This window comes from Rhinoderma darwinii, chromosome 13, assembly GCF_050947455.1.
Source record: "Rhinoderma darwinii isolate aRhiDar2 chromosome 13, aRhiDar2.hap1, whole genome shotgun sequence".
Lineage (NCBI taxonomy): Eukaryota > Metazoa > Chordata > Amphibia > Anura > Rhinodermatidae > Rhinoderma > Rhinoderma darwinii.
In genome coordinates this window covers 23,729,140-23,754,715 of record NC_134699.1, presented here as the reverse complement: position 1 = coordinate 23,754,715, position 25,576 = coordinate 23,729,140, and the positions used below count along the sequence as shown (strand labels likewise).

General features: G+C 43.6%; 1 protein-coding gene across 1 annotated transcript in view; it reads left to right on the top strand.

Moving 5' to 3' along the window:
- Positions 1–17,061, top strand: part of MLLT6 (MLLT6, PHD finger containing) — a 30,405-nt gene extending 13,344 nt beyond the window's left edge. Inside the window, exons 8-20 of the mRNA XM_075846597.1 lie at positions 363–458; positions 676–805; positions 1,551–1,994; positions 2,165–2,301; positions 4,025–4,130; positions 5,821–5,887; positions 5,995–6,122; positions 7,112–7,273; positions 7,416–7,492; positions 8,687–9,009; positions 9,090–9,156; positions 9,512–9,721; positions 11,051–17,061. Of these exons, the coding sequence (XP_075702712.1) occupies positions 363–458; positions 676–805; positions 1,551–1,994; positions 2,165–2,301; positions 4,025–4,130; positions 5,821–5,887; positions 5,995–6,122; positions 7,112–7,273; positions 7,416–7,492; positions 8,687–9,009; positions 9,090–9,156; positions 9,512–9,721; positions 11,051–11,092 (1,989 nt within the window). The 3' untranslated portion in view covers positions 11,093–17,061. The remainder of the gene's footprint in view (positions 1–362; positions 459–675; positions 806–1,550; positions 1,995–2,164; positions 2,302–4,024; positions 4,131–5,820; positions 5,888–5,994; positions 6,123–7,111; positions 7,274–7,415; positions 7,493–8,686; positions 9,010–9,089; positions 9,157–9,511; positions 9,722–11,050) is intronic.
- Positions 17,062–25,576: the final 8,515 nt, after the last annotated feature.

Here is a 25,576-nt window from a genome sequence, read left to right as displayed (position 1 = left end):
CTTTTTCCTCTCTCCACTGATAGACTGCCTGCACTGTAAATGCAGCCTGTATTCTGTTGACGGTTCCTGCCCTTACTTTAAAAAAAAGAAGGGTAAACCGTAATCTTAAAGTGTCCCCTAACAATCACCTTTAGGATTTCGGTTATGCTTTTAGATACATAAAATTTGCCCATCATTTATTATTTTAAGGACATCAAAGTTCTTGCAACCTGTTAGGACCTGTATACCTGTAAAAGTGATAATTCTACACCAGCATAGATGAACTCTCAGGGGCTGGAATATCCGTATTCTTCGAATAAAGCTTTGTTCACTATACTGTGATTTATTTATTTTTTATTTATTTTTTTAACTTACTTTTTCAGAGTCACAAGGACAGGGAGAGAGTTCGTCACAGGAAGCATCGCGATTCCCCAGGTCACATAACCGCCCCTCCTTTGTTATCCATCTCGGCAGAGAAGGTATCTGCTTTCTGTATGATTCATAATGCACAATATATCAGCTCATATGATTTTGTTTTGCGCTTGCTCGCTTCCAATAGTTGATGCAAAATCAATTGAACTGACTGTTATGTGAATTTTCGGTGGTTATTATACATCTTAATGCTGTACATGCACTTCTTACTTTTATTACGTCTAGCGTTTCTCTAATGTTGTGTTTTTTACTGGGCCCCTACAGCTGGAAAGCAGTGCAGACAGTCCAGAGGTTACAAGGTCAGAGATAAAGGGAAAAAAAACATCCGGTCACAGAGGTCGAAAAACAGGAGTTGGCAAAGGGGTGCCAGGAGTTGGCAGTGCTTCCTCTACGGGTATGTATCACAATTCTATATATTTGACGCAAGAACCCGATCTGCAGAAATCTGATTGGAAGCTATGGGCAAACCCGTCCACTTTTCCTGTGCACTATTTGCAAAATCTTCCCCTTCAACCCCCTTTCTTAGGTGCATTCAATGAAATCTAATTTCTGTACCATATAGTAGTATGAGAGATCAGACCGTCTGCTATAGCGGAGCTAAGCTGTTAGGGGATGTCTGTTACACGATGAAACAAAAATAATTTTAAGTGTAGCTGTGGATGTGAGTGGAGAAGATGACGCGACGTTTCTTTATCATCACAAAATTAGTAGTATACTATATTATATGCAGATTAAACGGGGTGTCCAAAATTAGAAAATGATAGCTGCTTTCTTCCAGAAACAGCGCCACAGTTGTCCATGGGTTGTGTCTGGTATTGCAGCTAAGCTCCATTGAAGTGAATGTTGAGCTGCAATACCTATATCTTGTAAACAGGCATGGCACTGTTTTTGGAAGAAAGCAGCCATATTTTTCTAATTCTGGACAACCCCTTTAAATCTTTTGATACTGATATTTTTCCATTAGTCTAATTGAGGACCGTTTTACACGGGGTATAATGCAGTATGCCCTCAGTTCTCTGGTGATACAGAATCATGACATTGTAACTTTCCAGCGCTGTACACGTGGTGTCATGTGTAATATGAAGTCATTCTGTTTCCTTAAATCTGCTTTTTGTAAAGGTTCTTGGAACTTATTGCAGGCAGTGCTTCCTCTCCTCCTGAACTAGTCACGTTCCCCAAATTGGAAGAGCAGGAGGAAGAAGAGGAGGATGAGGAAGAAGAGGAAGATGAGGAGCTGGGAAGGTCTTCTAAACCCACACCATCTTCTCCTCCAGAGCTCACCTTCTCCAGCTTTGGCTCCATTATGCGCTTTTCAAGCGAATCCGCAACGCACACCCGTCCATGGGATCCTTCTCCTGGTGAGCTCAGACCACAGAAGTGGAGCAGAGAAGGAAGTGAGCCCCCACGAGAGAAAAAACATAAAGGAAGCAGGAAAAGCAGGCATGGCCCTGGAAGACCTCGGGGGAGCAAGAACAACCCACCTCACAATGTTGCTTCCTCCACTTTGCCCCTGCCACCACGGCCGTATACTCATTCATCGACCCTGCACAGTATCAGCATGGAATCACCCTTAATGTCATCAGGTACAGCAAGAATACATGTGCTTGTACTGTATTCGAACAGTCAGTTCATTAGTAATATCCTTTGCACAGATATATAGATCATCAAATCATTAACTAAATGGAAAGATTCCTATAAATCCCAACGTTTTACTCTGGTATACTGCTGATGCTATGTATTCTTCTCCTCTCAGGAATCTACACCAGTAATAAGGACCCCATCACTGTGAGGACCGCCTGCAGCACTCCACTCCCTTCCAGCATAATGTCTCATACTCCATACAGCAGAGGCTGCTCCATCACCCCATCTTCCACCGCCTCTACCACACAGGTCTGAACATTGGAACAAATTACTATGAGATGCAAAATATTGAGATATATGTATATTAATTTAACAGTGTCTACAGTGTTTCTTCAGCATGCACACCATATATATATATATATATATATATATATATATATATATATATATATATATGTTCAGGTTTATTTATTGCAATTAACATAAGGGTGCATTGTAATTGTATCTGTGGTACACCCAGCAGACCATACACAGGTAAATAATACAGCAGGAAAGGAAAAGACAAAGAACTGTAAACATGGACAGCATTAAGGGGCAAACCAGGCAACTGCCTAGAGCCCCTGATCTTTAGGGGGCGCCTGATGAACTGAACGCCCTAAAGTGTCCTATACTTTCCAAGTGGCCCTCTCCTTTTAATAGGATATCCCATGGCTTTGGCTGTGTTCCAAGGCGATTAAAGAGGAACTGTCGTCTCTCCTGACAGCTCTGTATTAGTAAATAATTGTATGACCCATAAAATCACAATTCTGGAGCATATTTTCTTAGAACTCTGCTTTGTGCAGTTCCTTTTGTTATTCCTCCAAGAAATGTATGAATAAATTTACCACTGGATGTTACCATTCCAATTCAAAACACTGAAAGGATAGCGTCAAACAGTGAAGGGACACCCCTCCAACGGCTAACACCCAGTTGTCAATTTATTTATACATTTGTCGGAGGAATGACAGAGGAACAGCACCATGCAGAGTTCTAGGAGAAGATGCCCCAGATGCGTTATTATATGGGGACTACAAGTATTTACTAAAACCGACCTGTCAGGAGAGGTGACAGGTCCTCTTTAAAGTTGAGTAAATAAATTGTCTCAATAACTTGACCGCATGCCTATTAAACCATTAACACATATCATGCGGGTATCGTTTTATAATGTGATACAAGAGGCCGCTATTATTACTCCTCTAGTGTTAAAATTCACTAAGAAAATGAAATAGCAATATATGTTTTACAACAAATTTTACATTCGTACTGTACAGACTTTTAGATACATTAAAGCCCCATGCACAGAACTGTGCCCGTAATCGCAGTCCGTGATTACGTGCACTGACGGCCTTGGACAGCCACCCGCATTTGCTGGCCGTGCTCCCATACAAAGTATGGGAGCACGGTCCGTAAAAAGCAAAAAATTAGGACACGTCCTATCTTTTGCGGAACCTTTCTACGGCACGGATACCTTCCTGTAAATATACGGGAAGGTGTCTGTCGGCCATATAAATGAATGGGTCCGTAATTACAGACCGTAACTACGGTTGTGTGCATGGGGCCTAAAGTGTAACTAAACCTTTAAAAAAACGTTTTACATGTCATAAGTTTTAATCGTGGGGGTTCGAGCTCTGAGACCCCACCGATTGCTAAAATGAAGCAGCAGAAGCTCTCAGGTGAGAGCTGTACGGCTTCGTTTCTGATTGGCTTTCCTCGAAGTTGTGTACGGGCTCAATAGATAGTATATCGCTAGTTCCGCTTTCCTCAAGCAAAGTGGCTCAGCGCTCGCACAAACTCTTCTACCTCTTTGTTTTAGCGATCAGTAGGGGTCTCAGTGCTCGAACCCCCAAGATCAAAACTTCTGACATGTCACTATGACATGTCAAAAGTTTTTTAAAAGTTTAGTTACCCTTTAAATATTGACGGATTTGGGGTTGACTCTTCTGTTCTGTTTTATTGCATTTCTATGTTTCTTTTTCCCCAATTACTTTATTAGGTATTCTCACTGACAGGCTCCACATTCAGTATCCCATCCTCGCATATATTTGGAAGCCCCCTGTCAATGCCACCTCTCCTCAGCCAGACTGAAAACAACAGGACAGGTAACTTCATACATTTTATCTGTAATATTTGGTGATGATATAAAATTGAAATACTCAAACCATTTAGTTGTTTTCCTATTCTATAAGCAGAAAATCGTGAACATGAAAGTGATCTTCCCATCAATAACATGTATCACCTATCCACAGAATAGATGAAAAATGTTTAATGTTGATACCTGGTACCGAACGGATTGCTGGAATGGAGGACCCCTAAACCTCTTCACCAGTACACCCATGGTGGGAGAGAGTTGTACAAAGGGTTGTGTACGCTGTAGCTCCATACAACTCATCACAGCCTTTGGTGAGGAGGGACCGGGGGTCCCCTATTCTAGCGATCCGTGGGGGTCCATCAGATGGGAAATAGGAGTGTAATTTGTACAGAATGAGTGACTAAAGTCCCCTCTACTTTCCATTTAGTCCTGAATATACAGATTAAAAGCACAAAAAAAGGTAATACTCACAAATTGGGCAGGTATAAGCTCAGCAAGACGCAGACAGGTCAAAACTGCTGCTGAAGGAAAGTGCTCAGGTGTGTTAAATAATAATCGCCACTCGCACTAGCCTTGAGGGGAGTGGTGGATATAAATGTGTAGTGCAGAAAATAAATACGGTGTGTAATACACAAGTGATAATAATGTATCCGTTATATAGGGGTCAGAACTAGGAGTGATACATAGGGAGTGAGTGCAGTGTGTAAGACATGGAGAGATAGCGTGCGAGTAGTGAGGCACAGCATATTACTGCCGAATAGCAGCCTATTAATAACGCCCATGCTATCAGAGCGTGTTGCCCTGCATGCAATGCCAAACACCAGCACACCATGCCCTCCCAGCATCATAAGACCTGGCTGCGTCCTGAAAAAAGTATATAATGTAAATAAACATGAAAAATCATGGGGTATTGGTTGCGATTTTGTAAAAAAAAGCGCTAAGCTCGCAACCCACGTCACGGGTCCCCAGTCTTGCGAGTCCCTAACTGGAACTTTTCGTTCCAAACTTAAAGCTACACCACAGAAAAAAGTGGGACATAGAATAAGATTAAAAGCACAAAAAAAGGCCATACTCACTGCACTCAGTCCCTATGTATCACTCCTAGTTCTGCCCCCTATATTCCGGATACATTATTATCACTTGTGTATTACACACCGTATTTATTTTTTGCACTACATATTACTGTACTAAAGGGGGTTTTACACTGGCCGATTATCGGGCAGACGAGCGTTCTTAGAACGCTCGTTCCTGATAATAGACTTGTGTATACAGGGCAGCGATCAGCAGATTAACGAACAAACGCTCGATCACCTGCTGGTCGTATAGTTTTAAAAAAGTTAAATATTGTTGTCGGCAGCACATCTCTAAACAGGGGGATGCGCTGCCGACATAATAACGTATGGGGACGAGCGATCGGAGTAACGACCTCTTGTCCCCATCCATGGCTCCGTGTGACAGGAGAAAACGAGCGCCGATCAACGATGTCTCGTTGATTGGCACATACTGCATGGGGCGATTATCGGCCATGGGTAATAGGACCTTTAGTTAGGACCATTTCATATGGCCTAATGGGTGAGCAAAGTCCTGAAAAGCAAGGTATCTTTGTACAATCTATTCTTATGAATGAAAAGTAAATGTCGTATTGAAAAAAAGGTCAATGTGATAAAGCTAAATGAGAGCTTAAATGTGTTCTTACACAGAGCCTGAGATTGAAGACTGCAGTTTTATATGTAGAGGTAGTTCTCCGCAGGAGAGTTTGTCCTCGATGTAAGTATATTTGATAAATCATTGTATTGCATGTTCTGTTTAATGTCGCCACATCTAGTGTATATGTAAATTTATGCTAAGAAAAATACCTTTTTGTTTGCCAACAGGTCCCCAATCAGTAGTCTACCTCCGTTGTATGATCCAAGTGGCCTCTCTACACAGAGTGAGAATGTGCCACAGGTCACCGCCAACCTTGAACAACTGCTGGAAAAACATGGAGAGGCAGGGGTTAATAGTAAGACTTGGCATTGAAAGGTTAAACAAGGGGTCGCTGTTCCTTGTCAGAGCAGGGGAGGGGGTGACATGACTTTAGAGGGATAAGAAGGATGTAAGACTGATATTTGTATGTTGTTTGAGAATAATGGGTAATTATAGGGTGGGCTAAAGGACTAGGATAGAATAAATAATCTATATGACATGGAATTCAAGTGTCATATTGGACTAGGGTGAGCGCAGTGATGTGGGATTATAAAGTTAGGGTAGAATAGGAATGTGACAGCCACATATTAATATGGCAGGTAGTGGGAAAATAAAATATACCATGTTATAATCGACAAAGCTGGAGAATACAATTTACATCAAATGTATCCAGTTGTCTTTAAGATTTAAGACAGGATATATGTAATATTAGAGCTTACCCAAATTGCGTAGGTTTAAAGGGATTGTCCCAAGAGTAAACATTCTCTCCTTACCATAGGATATGTGATAACATGCTGATCGGTAGGGGTCCGGCCGCTGGGAACCCTCTGAATGAATGGCGCTGCAGGCCGTGCATACGCACTGCCACTCTCTTCACTTTTTATGGGACTGATGGAGATAGCCGAGTACAGTGCTCGGTTATGTCCGGCAGGGCCATATAGAATGAATAGAGCAGCAGGACGCATGAGCAACCTGCCGCTCCGTTCGGAGGAACGGGACCCCTGTTCTCGTGATCGGTGGTGGTCTCAGGGGTTGGAACCCCACCGATCAGTATATTATCACCTATCCTGTGGTTAGGAGATAAATTTAATCTTCGGACAACACCTTTAAATGCTGAGTATGAACCAGGCAGGACAGACCAGGGCCCATTACAAGCAGAAGGAATGAGTAGACCCTGGCCCAAGTGAAGTCATTTAGGAAGACCATTTTGTATCTATTTGTAGTGCTTAGTCTACATAGACTATACAGCGGGAGTGCCACGACTACACTGTTGTAAAGATGACCGTTCTTGTTCCTTCTACCCAGTTGTGGACATGCTCCAGGCATTACACTCTCTGCAGAAAGAGAACCGCTCACTACAGGACCAGATCTTGACTCTCACAGCTCGGAAGGAGAAGCTGCAGCTACTAAATGTCCAACTTTCTTGTCCCTTTCCCCCTACTTTACCAGCAATCAATGTTCCTCATGGTGAGTCCTATATTCATGGTCATTCTTAAATTTCATTAAAGTGGGTTTTCTTGTATCAGAAGTTTCTTCATAAATGAATTTTTCTTTCTACAAAGTCTTGCTTTCCTATAACACTTTCAATTTTTCCCCTCTATATCTGCAGTCAGCTCCCAAGACTCTTTGAGCAATAAGAGTCCCACTTCCAAGAGCAGCATTCGTACCGAAAACTCGCCTTCTGAGGTAAATAGGGGGATATTGCACATGAATCATTTTCTGGCAATTCCACTGCATACGATGGCCATCTTTCCCATTCACTTCTTTCCCATTGTCTCCTTTAGGCCTCGTGCACACTTCCGACACCGTTTTCACGGCAGTTTTTGACTCCGTTTTTGCACTCCGCGTTTCCGAGCGCCGAGCATGGTACTGTCCAGGGTGCTGAAAGAGTTAATGGGCTGCACTGATCGGCGGTAACTCTTTCAGCACCCTGGACAGTACCATGCTCGGCGCTCGGAAAATAAAATTTTTATGTAATAAAAAAATAAGTTCATACTTCCTTTCCTCCTGTCCGGCCTCCAGCGATTGATGTTTCATCCATGTCACCGCTGCAGCCAATCACAGGCCGTAGTGGCGGTCACACACGTCAGGTTGACGTCAGAAGGCCGGCCTCCAGGGATGACGCTTCATCCCACGTGACCGCCTCTGCAGCCAATCACAGGCTGCAGTGGCCTCTGCAGCCAATCACAGGCTGCCGCGTCAGAAAGGAAGGTCGGACTGGAGGAAGAAAAGGGACTCGTCACCAAGACAACGACCGGGTAATTATGAACTGCTTTTTATTTTATTTTTAATCAGCAGTCTCTTTTCTCTATCAGTGATTGATAGAGACAAGTGGCTGCCGATTAGTGTAATATTTCTGTAATGTATTTCTGCCCGCCCGGCCGTTGCTAGGCAACGGCTCCGTCACACACGGACGGCACACGGATGCTGTCCGTGTGCCTTCAGTTTTTTTGACGGCCCCATTGACTTGCATGGGCCTCTCGGACCAAAGTAGAACATGCTCTACTTTGGATCGGAACGGAGCAACGGGACTGTCAAAAAAACTGAAGTGTGCATGGCCCCATTGAAATAAATGGGTCAGGGTGCTAGCCGTCAGAAAAACGGCTAGCACCCTGAAGGAAAAAACTGAAGTGGGCATGAGGCCTTAGTCGGTTTTGCATGCACCGTCATCTATTTTTTTACTGGTCATCTTTGTTTTCCACCTTGTAAGCACTGGTCACATCTTCTTTGCAATTGTCCAAATTTACTATTGCTGATGCCTATTATTATCTTGTGCTATTGAACACCCACTGCCCCTTTTCTATCTACTGAAATCTGCTTTGTTGGACCCTCAAACACCCATAATGACCTTTGCTTATTTTTGACAATACACCTGTATAGGACCCACACTCTGGGTGCCCCAGCAGAAGCAGCTCTTGTCTATCCTTGCACAGCACTCCACCCCCAGGTCCCCTCTCTCAGATGGCTTCATCACTTCCCACGATGGCAGCAGAGCAACTAATAAATGGGCTAGTACGATCCGCAGGCTCTGGAACTCCCTCCGCACTGGCAACCAATCCTCTTCTTGGAGCTCTTTCTGGGAATCCTGGAGCACGATCACTGAATAATATTCTCGGAGGTATCAGTGGAGGCCTACAGACCACATCCGGACAAGCTCCGAGTCCTCTGTGCAGCGGGACTGCCAGTAGTCACATACCAACCAGGTGAGTTGGTATAAATGGAAGACTTTATCGCTCATGTTTTACACCAGTAGATAAACTTGGTTGAATCGTTTCTTATGCAGCCCACTGAGTACCCTGTCAGAACAACAGAGACAGCTAGCACAACAGTTGCAGCAGATCTCCTCTGCGGTAAGTATCTCCAGCCTTCCTTATTGTGTACACACTAATAATATTTTATAAGCATTAAAGGGGTAGACGTCTGCTTGTATTTAACCCCCTATGATCAGCTGTTATTGCTGGGAGAAACTGCAGTCATATACACATCACTGCAAGGGAAATGTGATATGACACCATTCTAGTTCAAATAAATGGATGACCATGTAATACATGATCGCTGCTGACCATAACAGCTCCGTCAAATGGAATGGTGGATCATAACAATCCGTCAGATCCTGTAACATTGAAAACCATGCCGCCAGTTTGCACAGTGCCTTATTCTTTTCATTTTTGTTAATGATGACATTGCGCGCTTCTTCTTTCCTAGGAACAGCAGAATGTCCTTTATCAACTTGTTCAACACCTACAACAACGTCGGGATTTACAGCGTCTGATAACCCCACCAGCAGCACCTTCTCTGCATCCGGTGACATCACCATGTAGCACCATGGCATCATCACCTGCCCCACCTATTCTCACCGCCCAAGCCCCCCCCTACCTTGGGTCACAAGGCGAGGGGGGGGTACAGAAGTCAACGGTATGTTTCATAAAGTAGTAGATAAAGGGAAGGAAGTAGGATGTTATTGGCTGGATGTCATTACACAGTATATCTGTGATCCAGTGACCCTACCAGGATACTGGATACAGCCTGAGGAAGATACCGGTACGGTGTCGAAACGCGTAGCCACAACTACAATAAATGGAAATTTTTGCAATCTTTATATTATCCAAAGTCTTCATTTCTAAGTAGCCGCGCTGTTTATGATCCATGTTTTTTTTTACATTTAAATTACCCTACCAGGATACTACTTGCCTAAAGCTGGTCTTACACATTCAATCCATTGTGTGTAACCGTCTTCTGACTGTCCTCTGACTGCAAATGCGGGGGTTGGGAGAGATCACTGTCGGCAAAGCAAGCTTGATAAGTCAGCTAGATAATGTTTATGGCCTGCATAATATTTCTACAGCCTGTCTTGAAGTGTTAACTCCTGAAAAAGCTGTATTCTATTCATTATTAGTTCCGCACTATATGAAATCTCCCATTTTAGGCATTAAGTCCTTGTGTTTTTCCTCTTTTTGTCAGGTCATTTAAAATTATTTTTATCCATTACTTCGTTTCATCACTTTCTAGGAAAGCTGGGTGACAAGTATAGCTGTTATTACTGCTTCCACAGGCCTTTTGGGGCAGATTTTTAATGTGCATCATTGTTGTGATGCTTCTTTGCCCACATTCGTTTTTTGCTACTTTTTTTGGCCACGGCCGTTTAATCTAATGCAAACTCCAGGAGCAAAAAAATGAGGCAAAAACACTCAAAACGAGCACCGCAAGTTTTTTCTGTTAGAGGCAGAAACCGCTCGAAGAAAGAGCAGCCTGCTTGTTTTGTTTTTTTCCGCGAGCAGCCAATAGCCGCCCGGTAAAATAAATACCTCTGCCTCGCATTGAAATCAATGGGGTGCAATTTCCGCGTCAAAAGTCCTATAGAGAGAAACATATGAAAAAAATACGCAACTGGCCACAAAACGACACAAACAAAAAGAAGTAGTGTGCGTTTTATTTGACTATAAAGTTTAATTTAACAGGTTTAATTTAACATCTGGTCGCACCAAAAAAACACTGTTAAAAACGCGTGTGCGCGTGTGCGTGTGTGCGCGTGTGCTTGTGCGTGTGTGCGCGTCCAGCCTTAGGATTAAGAGGTAAAGACATCAGGTAAAATAGTTGACTTTTGTAGTAGGACGTTTGACACCATGCCAGTAATTTTTCTTTTCTTTATAATGTTATGTTACGGTCCGTATCTTTGTCCTATCCGCTGTCTTAACATACATACAAATCGTCCCCTATTATCACCTTGTCTGTTTTCTTTACCAGAGGGGAGGTGAGAAGACACCCACGAATCACGACAAGGGATGAACTAAACTCTCGGCATCCGCCACATCTGAATATTCTCTACCAAGCTGACAAGGAGTGGACCGGAGGATTGGAGAGGGTGTTCGCAACGTCAGCAGTAGGAGAGAAAACCCAGATCTTCTGGGGAACAGAGCACAAGTCTACGGAGCGATGTTCATATTTACCGGCCTGCAGAAGAGGTCATAGTATGTAGAATAGCTAGAAACATCTGCTCCGGACACATACAGAAAATATGTAGCGTATCTGTGTTTCATGCCATGTGATGTCATATCCATGTAATGCTCTATTATTGCGGAGCACCGTTTTGATGTATGTGTCATGCAGGTTACTTTGCCTCTCCGTAGATGTGCCCTTAAAACACGGTGCACTGTTCACGTTGCTGTGTGCGTGTGCCTGTGTATACATTTCTAGTTGTTACATGTACTAGTGGCCTCTCCTATTACATTTACAGTAAGGGTCTTCGCCGCCCCCCTGTCCTCTCTCCTTATTCTTTTATTTGGAAGTAGAACTTTGTGCACTTGGCCCCTTTTAATACCCCATGCCTATTTCCGTTCTCCGGCACTAGGGGGCGCATCCTGAAGCACCTTGTGATACAAAGTATCAGTCCATGTGAAGGATGAGTGCCGGCAAGTTCTTCGCTCTGTTGCACTATCCTTGTGTTTCTCTGTGTACATTAGATCTAGATTTTATAACATACGTTCGTTTGTACACATACGTATACACAAGCTTTTTATTTTCTCTTTTTTTTTTACCCTGGTCGTTCATGTATCTGTGATTCTTTTGTATGTGCACGGAGCGATATATGTAGCAATTTCTTGTGAATCCATTAGCACAAGGTGTAGATATTTGACCATTTGTGTATCTTGGGGTAAATAGGAATTTATTGATCCCTTTTAAAGGGGCCTGATGTGTAATATAAGTATATATATATATATACATATGTATAACTATGTAAGAAATATGTCCGGAGCATTCAGTAGCCCCAGAATTTGCACCTTCAGAAGTCGCTTGATGCGTCTTAATGACTGTTTTGTACAGATTTATTATTTTTTTTCGTGATGGGACAAGTGTAGGGAACATTTGGCTGGCTAAACATGCTGGATTTTTTATTTTTTTTTGTGTGCAACTGGCAAGCCAAAAATTGCCTACCCTTGTATTAGAGTTTAATTTAATATGCCTTCATTGTCATAAAGCAGAAAACAGCTAACCTAAGATATTCTCTATAGCCACAGATCGTTGGCTAATTCAAAGCGGCTGTCACCGTTCGATTTTACCATTGAAATCAATTGAGATGTCACTTCTCTTACATGCAGCTCTCTCCATTGGAGTCTATGTAAGTAACGGAAGAGGGGGGGGGGGCTTCGAGGGGTAGGCCAGCTTTAGACTAGTCGGACCTGTTCCAGAACTTGTGTCTGTATTAGAACTGTCTTTAGTGTCACAGACATTTATCATAAGCCGTACCACCTCGCTCCAGAAATCTTATTGATTTATCCGTTTTATAATCCTATCACTTTTTTAATCTCTTGTTCCATAATTATGGCTCTGAGAGACTGGGTGGACTCTTCTCAAAACTGTGGTGTCCTGCTGACTCAGATGACAGAAATGGGAAGATAATGGACCAGCAGAGCATCTGTATTAGAAGACAATCGTGCAGCTGGCAGCCCTATTGTTTCATGATGGTAAATCTCCACTGGCTTCTTCCTCCAACCCCCCCCCCCCCCCGTCATCCATGTACGTTGTTAAAACTACAAAAAAACAGGCATGACCGTGCCACGGGAGACTTATGGCAGGTACACACCTGCGTTGGGCTTTTCGTTGTTCTGCTCTGCCAGAGAAGTAAAACAATGAAAATACCGGAAGCGGTGTACCCGTTGTACAACGGATACCCGCGGTGGCTGACGGAACCCTTTGGGGTTTCTGTCAGGGTGTCCATGGTTTTGCCGGAAACAATAGCGCAGCATGCTGCACTATTTCCAGTATTTTTAGCCGGATCTGCGACGGAGGCCCCTAACAGGGCCTCCGAGACAGATCTGAACAGGCCCTTACATGACTAAATCCATCAGGCCTAGTTCACACGTTTTTTTGGTGCTATTTTTGAAGCGGAAACCGCGCCAAAAAACGGTCGAAAATCGCCTCCCATTCAATGGGAGGCGGAGGCGTTTATTTCCGCGAGCGGAATAAAACGTTCGCGGGGAAAAAAAAGCAACATAACCTTTCTCGAGCCATTTTCCACCTCCAAAAACCCCATTGAAATCAATGAAAGACAGAAAAAAACACTGCGAACAGCCGCCGTGTTTTTTTTCCTTTGCCTATTGAAGAAAGGTAAAAAAATGCTTAAAAGAAACGCATGTGGTACAAAACCACTTAAAAAAAACAAAAACAGCTGATTATTCCAGGCAGAATTTTCTGTGTGAACTGACCCTAATAATCATTGCTGCGCAGTAAAAGGGATGAGGGACCGGTAGATTATACTGGGCTTCTCTGCCTAGCTGTCCTGAATTGGTACACTCCATATTTCCTCGAACCTCCAATACTCTATGTACTGGCGGCACAGTAAGGTTTCTTCCGCTTAGCACTATAGCACTCCTATAATATATAGGATCTCGCTCGTCTCATCCGTCCAACATCATTGCAATGTATTATAGTTGCCCTAACAGATCTTCTCCTCCCTGCTGGGAAGAGTGCACCAGGATCTGGCAGTTGGAGGTGGCGCTGGTTTTCCTAGATTGTACTGTCCGTTATTCCTTGCATTTTCTGTGCAGTAATGAACCCTATGATAATGTAAACCATAGGATCCTGTCTCTGATGTATAGGGAAAATGTGTTTGATGCCGATCGACCGGATTGTTAGACTCTCCATTGCAGCCCATTATTGTTGTCGGGAGAGAACTGCACGCACAGCGGCTTCTCCTGCAATTATTTTCCTGCAGTTGGAACCACAATCAGATGTCCAAACCAGCAGCCAATTAAAATAGCAATTTCCTAATATCATTTACAGAGTAACTGCACTTTCATCAAACTTTTCATATGTCAGTCGTATCAGAAGTTTGGCTCTGAAGTGTTAAAGTGGAGCTCTACCTTCTTCACAATTTCTTTTATTGCCCCTATTGAATCATTTCCTTGGAAGAGATTCATGTAATAAAGCAGAACAGCCAGGGAGAAGTACCGTCAAATCCCCAGTGGCTGCTCTTCCAACGCCATCCCCGTTACCTTAATCTTTCCCTGGTAATGGGCATATGTTAGGGAAGTCCTCATTTTTACTTTAACGTTTTACAGAATGCAAGTGGCAAGCACGCGATCACCACTGATGTGGGACCATGACCTTAAAAGCTGGCAGTGCACAGGCTCCGATTATCTCCAGACTCTTTACTTCCGCAATCACAAATACCCACCATTTAATGTTTTTAGTACAGACACTTAAAGAGGACCTGTCCGCTCTATTGATATCTCTATTTTAGTTATTACTTGTATTCCACATGAAATAACAATTCTGGGGCATCCTTTCTTAGAATTCTGCGTGTTGCTGTTCCTCTGTTATTCCTCCTAGAAATGTTTTGAATAAATTGACAATTGAGAGTTACCATTAACCTTGACATTAGGGTGTATTCCTATATACTCTGACGTTGTCAGCATTTATTTGACAGTGTTGGACCCCATGTACACGAACGTACTTTTGCAGCCGCAATTCCCCCGAAAATTGCGGCCCCATTCATTTCAATGGGCCCATTCACGCAACCGTAGTTTCCACGGTCCGTGCATGGCCCAGGAGCCTGGACCGCAAAAAGAATGGACATGTCTTATTACGGCCGTGTTTTGCGATCCAGGCACATAGAAAATAATGCACGTGGCCATGTGCATGTCCCGCGATTTGCGGGAGCGGCTCGCGGGTGACCTGAAAATCGCGCCCGTGCACATGGCTACGGTCGTGTGCATGAGGCCTTAGTCTGAGCGGTGACAAACCTAATCAACAAGGGGAATCGTAACACCCAGTTGTCAATTTAGTCCCACATTTATTTCTAGGAGGAATAACAGAAGAATGCAGGGTTCTAAGAAAAAGTGTTCTGACATTATTACACGTAGAATACAAGTATTTACTAAAATAGAACGTGTCAGAAGATCGAATAGGTTCTCTGTAAAAAGCACTTTTTTAAGGATAGTTTTAGTTTATGAATAAAGGACCATTTCCGGTTTTGTTTTTTTTATTCACTTTTCTAATAAGAAATTGCCCTAAGAATTTGATTGAAATGGAGAAAATTAGAAAAAGAAAAAAAAAGGACACCGTCACTAACTCTTTGCCGAAATTGAAAATTAGCGCAGGAGATGCAGCATTAGACAGGGTGGTCAGGTTGCCAAGTTACCCATAGTCACTCCTGCAGTTTTTTTAGTGGTAGTTGTCAACCAGAAAAGTCAAACAAATATTTGATGTGACTAATTCTGTTTTTCTTGTGATTTACGTAAGCACTTGGCTCTCAACTACGAGGACAATTTTTATTTTCACAATCCACAATACACTTTTATAGTAACCTAAAGATCGGGAATGTCATTATTTGACAGCTGTCAAACTGCTTTACTGCTCCTCTTTAGGGTAGGTGCGCATGGCTTGTTTTTGGGGCGGCCGAAAAATCAGAAGCAGAATGCCTCCAAACATCTGCCCTTTGATTTCAATGGGAAATACGGCGTTCTGCTCCGACGGGGCGTTTTTTTACGCGGGCGTTTTGAAAAATGGCCACGTAAAAAAAACGCCTGCAAAAAAGAAGTGCATGTCACTTCTTGAGCCATTTTTGGAGCCGTTTTTCATTGACTCTATAGAAAAACAGCTCCAAAACCGGCCGTAAAAAACGCTGCGAAAAACGCGAGTTGCTTAAAAAACTTCTGAAAATCAGGAGCTGTTTTCCCTTGAAAAAAGCTCCGTATTTTCAGACGTTTTGTGCTAAGCGTGTGAACATACCCTTAGTCAGCATGGTGTCAATACAGCTTTGAGCTAAATAGCTGAGTCACTTGAGACAGGCAGGCGTTGTCATGGAGCATGTCCCTAGCAACCAGTCTGTCTCAAATCACTCAAGTCTTCAACTGAATAATGAATTGGGACTGGGAAAGAACAAGGAGGAAAAGCAGTATACAAACCATACTTTTCACAGTCTCTTACCTATTGGGTAAAAATACATGTAGGTTAAGGACCTCTTTAAAAAAATAAATAATAAAAAGACATTATATAGACATAAAAATATTCACCCTTTCAGTTTACTGAGACATTACTAAGGTGAGCGGAGATTTTTATAAGATTAGAAAAACATGGCTGTTTTCTTCCATTAATAGCGCCACTCTTGCCCATAGGCTTTGTCTGGTACTGCAACTTAGCCCCCTACAAGGGAAGAATGGCGCTATGTCTTGAAGAAAGCAATATCACTCTTATGTTCTCTCCGTGATGTTTCTAGTTCTGTTGGGCTTTTCCAACAAAAAACATTTATTATATCTCCATACGGGAAGTGATGAATATTTGATCAGTGGGCGTTTGACGGCCGGGACTTCCAAAACAGGTGCATTAAATCTGCTGTTTCTGTATCTCCTATAGAGATGAATGGAGTCCTCCGTGGTATGGACCACCATTGATCAAACATTTACTTTATACAATATTTACTTGCACTTACAGCAATGACAGATAATGTTGTTGTATTCAAAATTTATTTCACCGCTTTTTATTGTCTATGGGTTCTGAGTTTTGGAAAGAAATAACTGATGATATATTATGATTTTCTATGAAATAATAAAATATGGCAATTGATGCCGGCTTTTTACAAAAATGAGATAAAATAATTGTTATGTTTGCATTTTTTATAGCACCCCTGGAAGCTTGTCATGAGATTCCTTGTTATACTTGTAAATATTTCTGGTGTGTCTTTTTATCCATTGCTGCAGGAATAAATTACAAGACTGTTTTCTCTTGATCGTTTGAATAAAATGTTGTTTAACTTTCATATTGTAGTTTTTTTTTTAAATTTATTTTTCCACTGTTCACATCTGCGTTGGAGGCTCAGTTAGGGGCCTCCATCGCAGATCCAGCAGAGATTACACAGAAAAACCACGTGCACCCTGTCGGAACCCAGACAATGGGTTCCGTCACCCGCCGGTGGTGTCCGTGGTGCAACAGAACCGTTGCTTCCAGTTTTCCCTTGTTCTGAGCATAGCCTTACTAGTACATGGACACAAGCTGGGAAAATTGGTATGGATTTTCAAAATTACTTCCACACCACAAGTAAGCTAAATGTGCATGAGATTTGAGGGCACCCTGGAGAAATAATACAGCTTGCCCTATTGCACATTTTACTCATTGCATTCTAATTATTGAAATCCACTGCAAAATCTCAATGCAAATTCTTATGTTGACGCTGGCGGACTTTCCTGGGTTCTCGTAGGTTGACGCTGGCGGACTTTCCTGGGTTCTCGTAGGTTGACGCTGGCGGACTTTCCTGGGTTCTCGTAGGTTGACGCTGGCGGACTTTCCTGTGTTCTCGTAGGTTGACGCTGGCGGACTTTCCTGGGTTCTCGTAGGTTGATGCTCGTGTATTTTCTTGGCTTCCTCCATAGATTTTCTATCATAGCATGTGAACCCACACTTAGGGTATGTTCACACGTGCACGTCCGATACGCCTGAAATTACGGAGCTGTTTTCATGAGCAAACAGCTCCTGAATTTCAGACGTAATGGCATGTGCAGGCGTTTTTCGCTGCGTCCATTACGGATGTAATTGGAGCTGTTTTTCTATGGAGTCAATGGAAAACTGCTCCAATTACGTCCCAAGAAGTGACCGGCACTTCTTTGACGCGGGCGTCTTTTTTACGCGCCGTCTTTTGACAGTGGCGCGTAAAAAAAATGACCGTCGGCACAGAACATCGTAAAACCCATTCAAATGAATGAGCAGATGTTTGCCAGTGCTTTGGAGCCGTATTTTCGGACGTAATTCGAGGTTAAAACGCCCGAATTACGTCCGTAAATAGGATGTGTGAACCCAGCCTTAGGGCTCATGCACCGGTCAGTATTTTGCTTAAGTATTTGGAAGCCAAAACCAGGAGTGGAACATAAACAGAGAAAACCTATAATGGAAAGAGTTGCATCTCTTCCGTGGTTTGGACCCACTCCTGGTTTTGGCTTCCAAATACTGACCAGAATACTGACGTGTGCATGAGGCCTAAGGCCAAGGTTTGCAATTTCAACACCCGTATTTGCAGGTATTGCCTAATTTTCTCCCTTCGGTTGGGCTGGCCATATGTAACTAGACCTGTTGACCAAACATCAGACAGAGCGGTAATCATTGACCATTATGTGGCGGTAACAAATGTCTTCTTGGAGCTGATTGTTGTATTTTCCAATGCAGCCCCATTCTCCGATCCAACAATGACTCCAGTATCACAACTTGCCTTCGTGCTTCAGGTTTCCTTGCAGGGTCTTTGGAAGATATCCGGAATGGCTGGAATACTTAAGCCAAATATTCATGAAAAACAAAATTCAGGGGGGCGTGGCTTGGACATGGCGCTGACCGGACGTGCTTTCTGAGAGCTCCGCGCCTGCACTCCTTTCAACCCGATCATAAGCTAATTTAAAAGCATCAAAAGCGCATATATTTACTAACCTGATGGTTAGGAAGTCCAGGGTCTCTTCGGGGACTCATTATCATACTCGGCAGATGTCTGCAGCTGGGTCTATTCAGCGTTTTCTGACCGACGCCGGGGCAGGAGCAGTTTCCAAGATGGCGCCGACAGAGGAGAGACGCGATGGCACCGAGTCCTTGCTCCCTGAGGGGATTTCATCTGCGGCCGGCGCTGCTGCTTCAGGTACTGATGGTACCTTTCCTTCATTGTCCGGTGCATCGGGGCTGGTTCCCTCCAGGCTAGATGGGGTCACACCGAGTTCTGCTGGGGATGTGATGGCGCTGCCTGCGCGGGATGGCGTGTCACGTGGTGCCTGTCATGGCGGCCGAGTCTTTCCATCTTCCCTCCCGCATGTGCTGGGTCCTGCATTGCTGCCTTCCACATCTCATATGGATATGGATCTTCACCCCTCAACGTCAATGGGAGGTGCATCTGCCCTTGGGGATGATTTACAGGGCTTGAGACGTCAGTTATCAGCTTTACCCACTAAGCAGGACATGGAGCGTTATGTTAATCGTCTGGAAACGACATACAAGTCTGAGATACAATCTCTCACCACTAACCTATCCCAATTGTCAGATCAGGTGCAGCGTATGGAGAGCGATGTTTCAGTTATTTCACAGCAACAAGTTTCTCAGGACGCCCGTTTAGATCAGCACTCTCATCAGATTCATGCATTATTTAATTTGGATGAGAATCAGAATCGTCGCAACAACATTCGGCTGAGGGGCATTCCTGAGGATATCTCTCCGGGTCAACTTATCCCTACTTTACAATCTCTATTTAATACCTTACTGGGACGCCCTGCTGCAGATCCTATTGAGTTGGATAGAGCCCACAGGACCCTGGGTCCTCGGAACCCGGATCCAGACAGGCCTAGAGATGTGCTATGTCGTGTCCATTTTTTCTCTCTCAAGGAGCAGATAATGAGAAAAGCCCGTGATAAAGGGGAAGTTTTATTGCAAGGGGTCAAGATTCAACTGCTATCGGATTTGTCCAAAATGACTCTGGATAAGCGCAGAGTGCTTCGTCCTCTGTTGGATGTATTGAGGGAGCATGAGATTTCTTATTCTTGGGGTCACCCCTTTCAGCTACAGGTCCGCAGAGATGGGTCATTATTGAGTGTTCGGGACCCAGGGGATGTTCCGGACTTCTGCGCTGCTCTCCGTGTGCCTCGAGTCTCCATCCCTGATTGGCCTTATGTTCCCTTCCCGCCGCCGCGTCCACGGGCGCGTAGGCGAGGTCGATCTCCTGCTTCTCCTGGTCGTAGGCATGAGGGGCGCCTAGCTGAACCGATCTGATATCCTTTTCTGTGTTCTGTTATCAGAGTTCAATGCAATATTTCTGAGGTTTCTCATTTAAAGCAAATATAGTCTGTGTTCTTATAGCCACTCACATTGGTGTTACCGCTCGTTGCAACTGATTTTATTTTTGCTGGACACTGCGGGTCTATTGGTATGGTTCGATTAATGTCATTGTGCTTCAGACGTGAATGCTTAAGGTTTTCTAAAATCCCTTGTACCTCTTGCAAGTATATGCACTTTTGATAACATTGAATGTATATAGGAATATGCTCCTTTGAGGTATTTCTAGGTGTATATTAATGCTGCATACTTTTGTCTCATTACTATTGGGTGTTATGCAAAGTGCCTTGGTTTTCCTAACTGTAATAATATATTATTACTTGCTTGAATATAATTGCTGGGTTGGGGGGGTGCGGGGCACTGGCTAGTCTGTGTCCTGACACTTCTCCTCTTAGGGACTCACTGGTTGATTCCGGTGTCTGTTAGAGTGTTTCTCCTTGAGTAGCTCAAGGAGTGGGCGAAAGGTTCGCCTGTTCGTTTGTCTTTGTTGTTGTATATCCCCTCCTCGTCTGTCTTGTCCTATTCACCTCTGCCTTAGTGCATTCGTTTGTTGAGCTCCTCGGGGTAAAGATTCTGATGGCGCAATTGAAGGTCTGTACCTTCAATGCTAGGGGGCTCAATGTCCCGGAAAAACGCTCACAAATTTTATATAACATGCATAAAGAACGAGTACACATCTTGTTCCTACAGGAGACTCACTTTCAGGTGGGCCATATGCCACAATTTACGAATAGATACTTCCCGTCTTGGTTTCACAGTGCCAACCCGGAATCCAAGTCCAAAGGGGCTAGCATAGGTATCCACAAGTCACTTTCTCATAAAATCATTGATGTTTTGGTTGACCCGGGAGGTCGATATGTCTTTCTAAAATTGTCTATGCGCAATAAGATTCTTACACTGGCTAACTTGTACCTTCCCAATCAGGATCAGGCTAGAGTGGGGCGAGTGTTCTTGAAGAAATTGGAAGAGTTTACAGAGGGCGTCTTAATTGTGGGTGGAGATCTTAACTTGACCTTTGATCCTAGGCTTGATACCTCCTCGGGCAGGTCTGCTGTTCCTAAATCACAGTTGGGGGCACTAAAGGCTATGTTGCATTCCATGCAATTGATTGACGTGTGGAGGATTCTGCACCCTCAGGTAAGAGAGTATACGTACTTTTCCCCCTTGCATAACATGTACAGTCGGATAGATGCTTTTTTGATCAGTCACCATTTGCTTACCTGGCATCCTAGTACTAATGTGGGCCCCATGATCTGGTCAGATCATGCCCCAGTGTTCCTGACCCTTTCGTTTCCTGACTCGGTACCGAATTTTCGGTCTTGGAAACTTAATGATAATTTATTGAAGGATACAGTATGTGTGTCGGCTCTCAAGGACGCTCTTGATGGGTTTATTGCAGTACATGAGCATGACCCTACCTCCTTACCACTCCAATGGGAGGCGCTGAAATGTGTCATTAGAGGAGTCCTAATACAGCACGGGGCACGTTTGAAGCGAGAGAAAGGGATTTCTATTGCACGTCTCCTGACTCAGATAAGGGAGTTGGAATCATGTCATAAACAAATTCCATCTTCACAGGTTTTTGCAGATCTTACCACAGCAAGGGAGTCCTTGCGATCTCTTATAGATCAATCACACGCCCGGTTTAGAGATAGGATGAGAAAACACTCATATGAATTTGCAGACAAGTGCGGTCGATCTTTAGCGCGTATGTTACATCCCCGAACGCAAGCGTCCTACATCCCTAAAATACTATCTTCTTCGGGGGGCGAAGTTCATGACCCGGTGGGTATTACAGAGTGCTTTAAACAGTATTACTCGACTTTATATAACATCAAGGGGCAATTTCACGATATGCAGGCTGGGGCATTGCGGGACAAAATAGATCATTATGTAAATAGTACGGCTTTACCGCCTTTAGAGGAGGGGGAGGCTTCGGGACTCGAGGAGGATTTTGTGGAATCAGAAGTGGAACATGTTATTAAGGAATCACCCTTGGGCAAGAGTCCAGGGCCTGATGGATTTAACAACAAATTTTATAAAACATTTAAGGCTCAACTGGTTCCCTTTTTGACGAAAGTCTTTAACTCCGTGTCTTCCTTGTGTCCCTTTGCACCCCAGTCCCTCGAGGCTCACATTACTCTGTTACCAAAGCCTGGCAAGGACCCAACCTCTTGCGCTAACTTCAGACCCATCTCATTAATTAATGTAGATGTAAAATTTTTCGCGAAGTTGCTTGCATCTCGTTTGTCACCGTTGTTACCTGGATTGATACGGGATGATCAGGTGGGGTTTGTATGTGGTCGGGAGGCACGGGATAACACCAACAAAACTCTCCTTTTAACTTCATTTTGCCAATCCCGTAAGATACCGATGTGCTTGCTGTCAGTTGATGCCGAGAAGGCTTTTGACAGAGTGCATTGGGTGTTCCTCCGCAGTGTCCTAAAACAGGTAGGCCTTGGCACTACTATGGTGGATAGGATAATGGCATTATACCATAGGCCTACGGCTCGGGTTCGTGTTAATGGACTCCTATCTGATTCCTTGTCTATTGCTAATGGCACGAGACAGGGGTGCCCACTATCGCCTCTATTATATGTTCTGGTTATGGAACACCTGGCAGTGGCACTGCGGGGCAACCCTGATGTTAATGGTGTACGGGTGGGATCACAGCATCATAAATTAGCGCTTTATGCAGACGATCTCCTGGTATTTATAACAACTCCCATGATCTCTTTGCCATCTCTGACTGAGGAATTTGAGCGTTTTGGTCATCTAAGCAATTTTAAAGTTAATTACTCCAAATCGGAGGCCTTGAATATATCTCTGGATGCTTCTATGGCTGCCCATCTCGCTCGGGTTTTCCCATTCAAATGGCAATCTACATCCTTAAAATACTTGGGGGTGCAGGTGCCCACGCAACAGGCAGATTTGTTCGCGTTGAATTACACACCTATTCTTCAACGTACTTTGAAGGAGTTGGCAGAATATGGAGGGAACCGCATGTCATGGTTTGGGCGAATTAATGCGGTCAAAATGGATATTTTGCCCAAATTCTTATACCTTTTCCAGACTGTCCCTATTGTAATACCAGCGGGTTTTTTCAAGACCTTACATAGGGCTATAACCAAATTTGTATGGGGTTCCTCTAAGCCTCGCATTCGTTTTGCTGTCCTTAGTCGCCCAAAAATAGACGGGGGCGAGGGTCTTCCAGACTTTAAAAGATACCATCAAGCCGCACTGATTATGAGGGTAGTGGATTGGTTCCGCTCGGAAACAGGTAAGCAATGGGTGCGTATCGAAAGAGATATGTCTCCTCTTGCATTGACCTCTTTGCCGTGGTTAACTGTCCTACAGCGCCATAGTCTATCTCTGCCTTTCCTCACACGTCAGTTTCTTGTGGTATGGGAGCGTATCATGGGTGCTGCGTGCCTGGTGAATCGGCCGGGTCCTATGACTCCTCTTTTCGACAACCCCTCGTTCCCTCCAGCGTTGGGTATGGATACATTCCTCTGCTGGGAGAGAAGAAAAGGTGGATATCTGTCTGAGACCCTTACTTCTGAAGGTGTCATGTTGTCAATGAATGCAGTCTCTGAGGTTTGCCCGGGGAGAAGATCAACCTGGTGGTCATACTTACAGCTGCGTTCTTATCTCTCTTCTTTGGGGGACTGTCTGGTGTTATTACAGGATAAGACTCCTTTAGAAAAGTATTTATCTTTACCAACGGCCCCTTCGCATGTATTGTCCTATTTGCATGGAGTTCTTCTGCCCAGCTGTTCTTTTTCTCAACTGTCTTTCACCAATGCATGGGACGAAGAGTTGGGGGTTCAACATACTGAAGAGGAATGGGGTACTGCCTTCCTGTTAGCCCATAAATTGCCAATGTCTTGTTTTGCCCAGGAAAAAAACTACAAAATACTCACTAGGTGGTATCGTTGCCCTGCTTTGCTGCATAAGATATTTCCGGATGTGTCTGCTGATTGTTGGAGGTGTGGGGAAGCTCCTGGAACCATGTTGCATATTTGGTGGGACTGTCCCAGGATACGTACCTTTTGGGGGAAGATTTTTGATTTGGGCAAGAAGCTCTTGCACATTGAAGTTCCGACTTCGGCATCTATTGGGTTACTCTCCATGGTTCCTGGATCTCTCACACACCTCAAAAGGGGTATCTTTCGACATTTTCTGACTGCGGCGAGAACGGTGATACCTAGGCACTGGAAATCTCATACGGTTCCCTCTTTGACGGAATGGGTGACAGAGGTGAACGGGATAATGAGAATGGAGGAATTACTGTCAGCAGACAGGGGCAAGTCTGTGCTCTTTGTCCAAACTTGGGCAGTATGGTCTGGATTCCGGGGTGGTACTGATCTACCTCTATGGCTTGATGGTAGGTTCTGAGCAAATTATGTGATCTTTTTCTCTATGCGCTATGTGTGTTTGTGTTTCCCTTTGTTGTCTGGTGTCTTGTGTTGTTGTTATAATTTTTCTGTGGCACTTATATGTACCAATGTTTACTTTATTGAGGCCTGGTCCTCTTGGCTATGGTATTATATTACTGTATATGGGGTACAGTTAGTTCTACTGTACTTTAATTCATATGCTCTTTAGATGAGTGGGAGGTTACCACTTATTTGGGTTTATGCATCTTCATAATGTTTATAAACTGTTATAATCTGTATTTTATACATGATACAAATTTTTCTGCCAAAACTGTGTAATGTATATATGCTGTAATTTTGTTGCTACAAAATAAAAATCTTGATAATGAAAAAAAAAAATAAAAATTCAGATACCTCTTCTATCATCCCAGCATTTGTCTGAGCCTTTAAAACAAAGGAGGGGATATATAAAAACTTGTGCAAAGAAAACGTGGAGTAGTAGTCCATGGCAGCCAATCAGATTCCACCTCTCATTTTTCAGAGGCCTTTTGGAAAATAAAAGCGGCAACCTGATTGGTTGTCACTGGCAACTACTCCACCTTTTCCTCTGCGCTAATTTTGAATTGTCTCCCCGATTGGCTTAGGGAGAAAAGTGTCAGCGGTGGGGGGAGCGTGAATACATGATATACTTGGACTCATACTTGCTGGTCACACGCAAGTTTAACTACTAATTACTCAAACTACTAAATCAGCGTCTGTCACTTCTTTATGCTGCTGTCTGTGACCGATTCGCTTTAAATATACCCCATGTGATGTTACGTGCTGATTAATGTTATAATATATTTTTATAGTCGTCGGCGCTCTCTCCAAATCCCAATTCTTCACACTGCCAAGGGATTTTTCTTGGGTAAAAATAAAATTCCCATAATGTCAGATCTAAGTGTAATCGCAGGAATGTAAATATTTTTGGGCAATTTTAAACTGGTTTTTGGAAAAACTTTAGAATGATAATAGCCTAGCTGCATCCAGCCACCACTAGAGGGAGCTCGCTACAGATGGATTTATAAAGCTCCCGTTGAAGTCAATGGGAGCTGTAATA